The sequence below is a fragment of the Crocuta crocuta genome, unplaced genomic scaffold (assembly GCF_008692635.1).
Source record: "Crocuta crocuta isolate KB4526 unplaced genomic scaffold, BGI_CrCroc_1.0 scaffold186, whole genome shotgun sequence".
NCBI lineage: Eukaryota > Metazoa > Chordata > Mammalia > Carnivora > Hyaenidae > Crocuta > Crocuta crocuta.
The window spans coordinates 4877650-4879251 of record NW_027551569.1 but is presented as its reverse complement, the minus strand read 5'-3'; the positions used below and the strand labels follow the sequence as shown (position 1 = coordinate 4879251).

At 64.4% G+C, this 1602-nt stretch overlaps 1 protein-coding gene across 1 annotated transcript in view; it reads right to left on the bottom strand.

Annotated features, from left to right (window-relative positions):
• Positions 1–921, bottom strand: part of IRF2BPL (interferon regulatory factor 2 binding protein like) — a 2941-nt gene extending 2020 nt beyond the window's left edge. Inside the window, exon 1 of the mRNA XM_077750644.1 lies at positions 7–921. Within this exon, the coding sequence (XP_077606770.1) occupies positions 7–237 (231 nt within the window). The 5' untranslated portion in view covers positions 238–921. The remainder of the gene's footprint in view (positions 1–6) is intronic.
• Positions 922–1602: the final 681 nt, after the last annotated feature.

The following is a 1602-nucleotide window of genomic DNA, read 5'->3' as shown; positions in this document are numbered from 1 at the left end:
CTTGACCCCGACGGGCGGCGGCGGCCCGGGGGAGCGGCCGTCCTGAAAGCAGCCGTGCGCTCGCTTCAGCTGGCGCGCGGTCTCGATCACAAACTCGATGCGATCGGCGCCCTCGTAGTTGACGCAACCGCGGCATACGGGTTCCGAGAAGTCCCAGATCATGGCCCAGGGCATGCGGGGCAGGTCGCACAGGTAGCAAGATTGTCTCCGGGACGAGGACACCTGCGCCGCCGACATGATGCCAGCCCTGGGGAAGGTAGGCCCCCGCCCAGGCTGTCTCCGCGGCGCCTTCTCCTCCGGGAGGACTGACCGGCTAGGGAGGGAGTCCGACTGCGGGGGAGGAAGGGGGGGCGAGAAAGTTCTGCCCCAGGGGCTGGAGGGAGCGCGAGTCTCCACCGTCGGCGCAGCGCCTCTCCGCGGGGGCTCCACCGCCGGGGCGGCGGACGAGTTCAGCCCGCTCCTCGCCCCCACCTCCTACTGCGGCTGTCTCGTCGGGAGGGGAGCTCAGGCGCCTTCTTCCTGGTGCCGCGCACCCGGGCTGGAAGCGTCGGGCCCGAGGGGAGGGGGCGAGGGTGCCGAGTGCTGGCCGCCGTTGGCTCTTGGCCCCCTCCCCGGAGTGGCTGGTGCTTGGAAGCTCGAAAGGGGCTGTCTCTTCCTCTCCCCTAGGGGCCCCCCTACGAGCTGCGTCCTCTCCCCGCCAGGCTCCCTGGGGCGAAGGCTAGAGGGTTCAGTGCCACCCGGTGCCCGGGTCCAATCTTGCTGAAGTCGCTGCTTCCCCGGAGGGCCGGGGAGGGAGGGGGGTGGCAGCCGAGAGGAGCTTCTCCCCTCCGCAGCGTCGGCCGTTCCGCTGGGTTTGCACGGCCGAAGGGAGCCGCCGCGGCCACTGCTTCCAGAACGCACGAGAGCAGAGGAGAGGAGCGCACGCAGNGCGGGAGGCGGCCCGGGCGGAGCGCTGACGTCACCACCATGCTCTGCACCAGTTCTTCCCCCCCCCTTCCCTTTACACTTCCTCTGTCTGTGGAGCCCACTTGTTGCTCGGGGAAGGCGCATGCGCGGCAGGACGCCCAGATTCCTCCCAGTCGGCCCCGCCTCCGCGCCTCCGCCTTCCCCTCCCCCCCTCACCGTGTGTGTACAACAGCTGAGGCCGGGCGAGCTAATGCTGGAAGTCCAGGGCTGGGGGTGGAAATTAAACAGACGATGACCTTTCCTTTCCCCGCCCGGCTTTCCCAAGTAAAAACGCATTAAAAAACCACAAGCGTCATTTCCGATCCCGCTCCCTACCCCACCCCGGGCAGTGAATTTAAATGTCCACTTTCAAGATTTTCGTGGCGAATTTCATATAGGATACTACCCATTTCATCTGTAATCAGACCTCTCTCCCCTCCCCCCCTCCCCACCGCCGGTATGGATGTTACATTCATTGCTACCATTGATGCCAAGGCACCTGCAAAATTAGCTGTTTTCCACTGGTCCAGAAACTGCCTTTTCGATTTCTTTTTGTGCTCTGGTCTAGGAACCCGAGTTTCAACGACAGAGCTAAATGAATTCAGGGTGAGTTACTCCTCCTCCCAGTCGCACTCTAAAAATTTTGGCTGAGTGTCT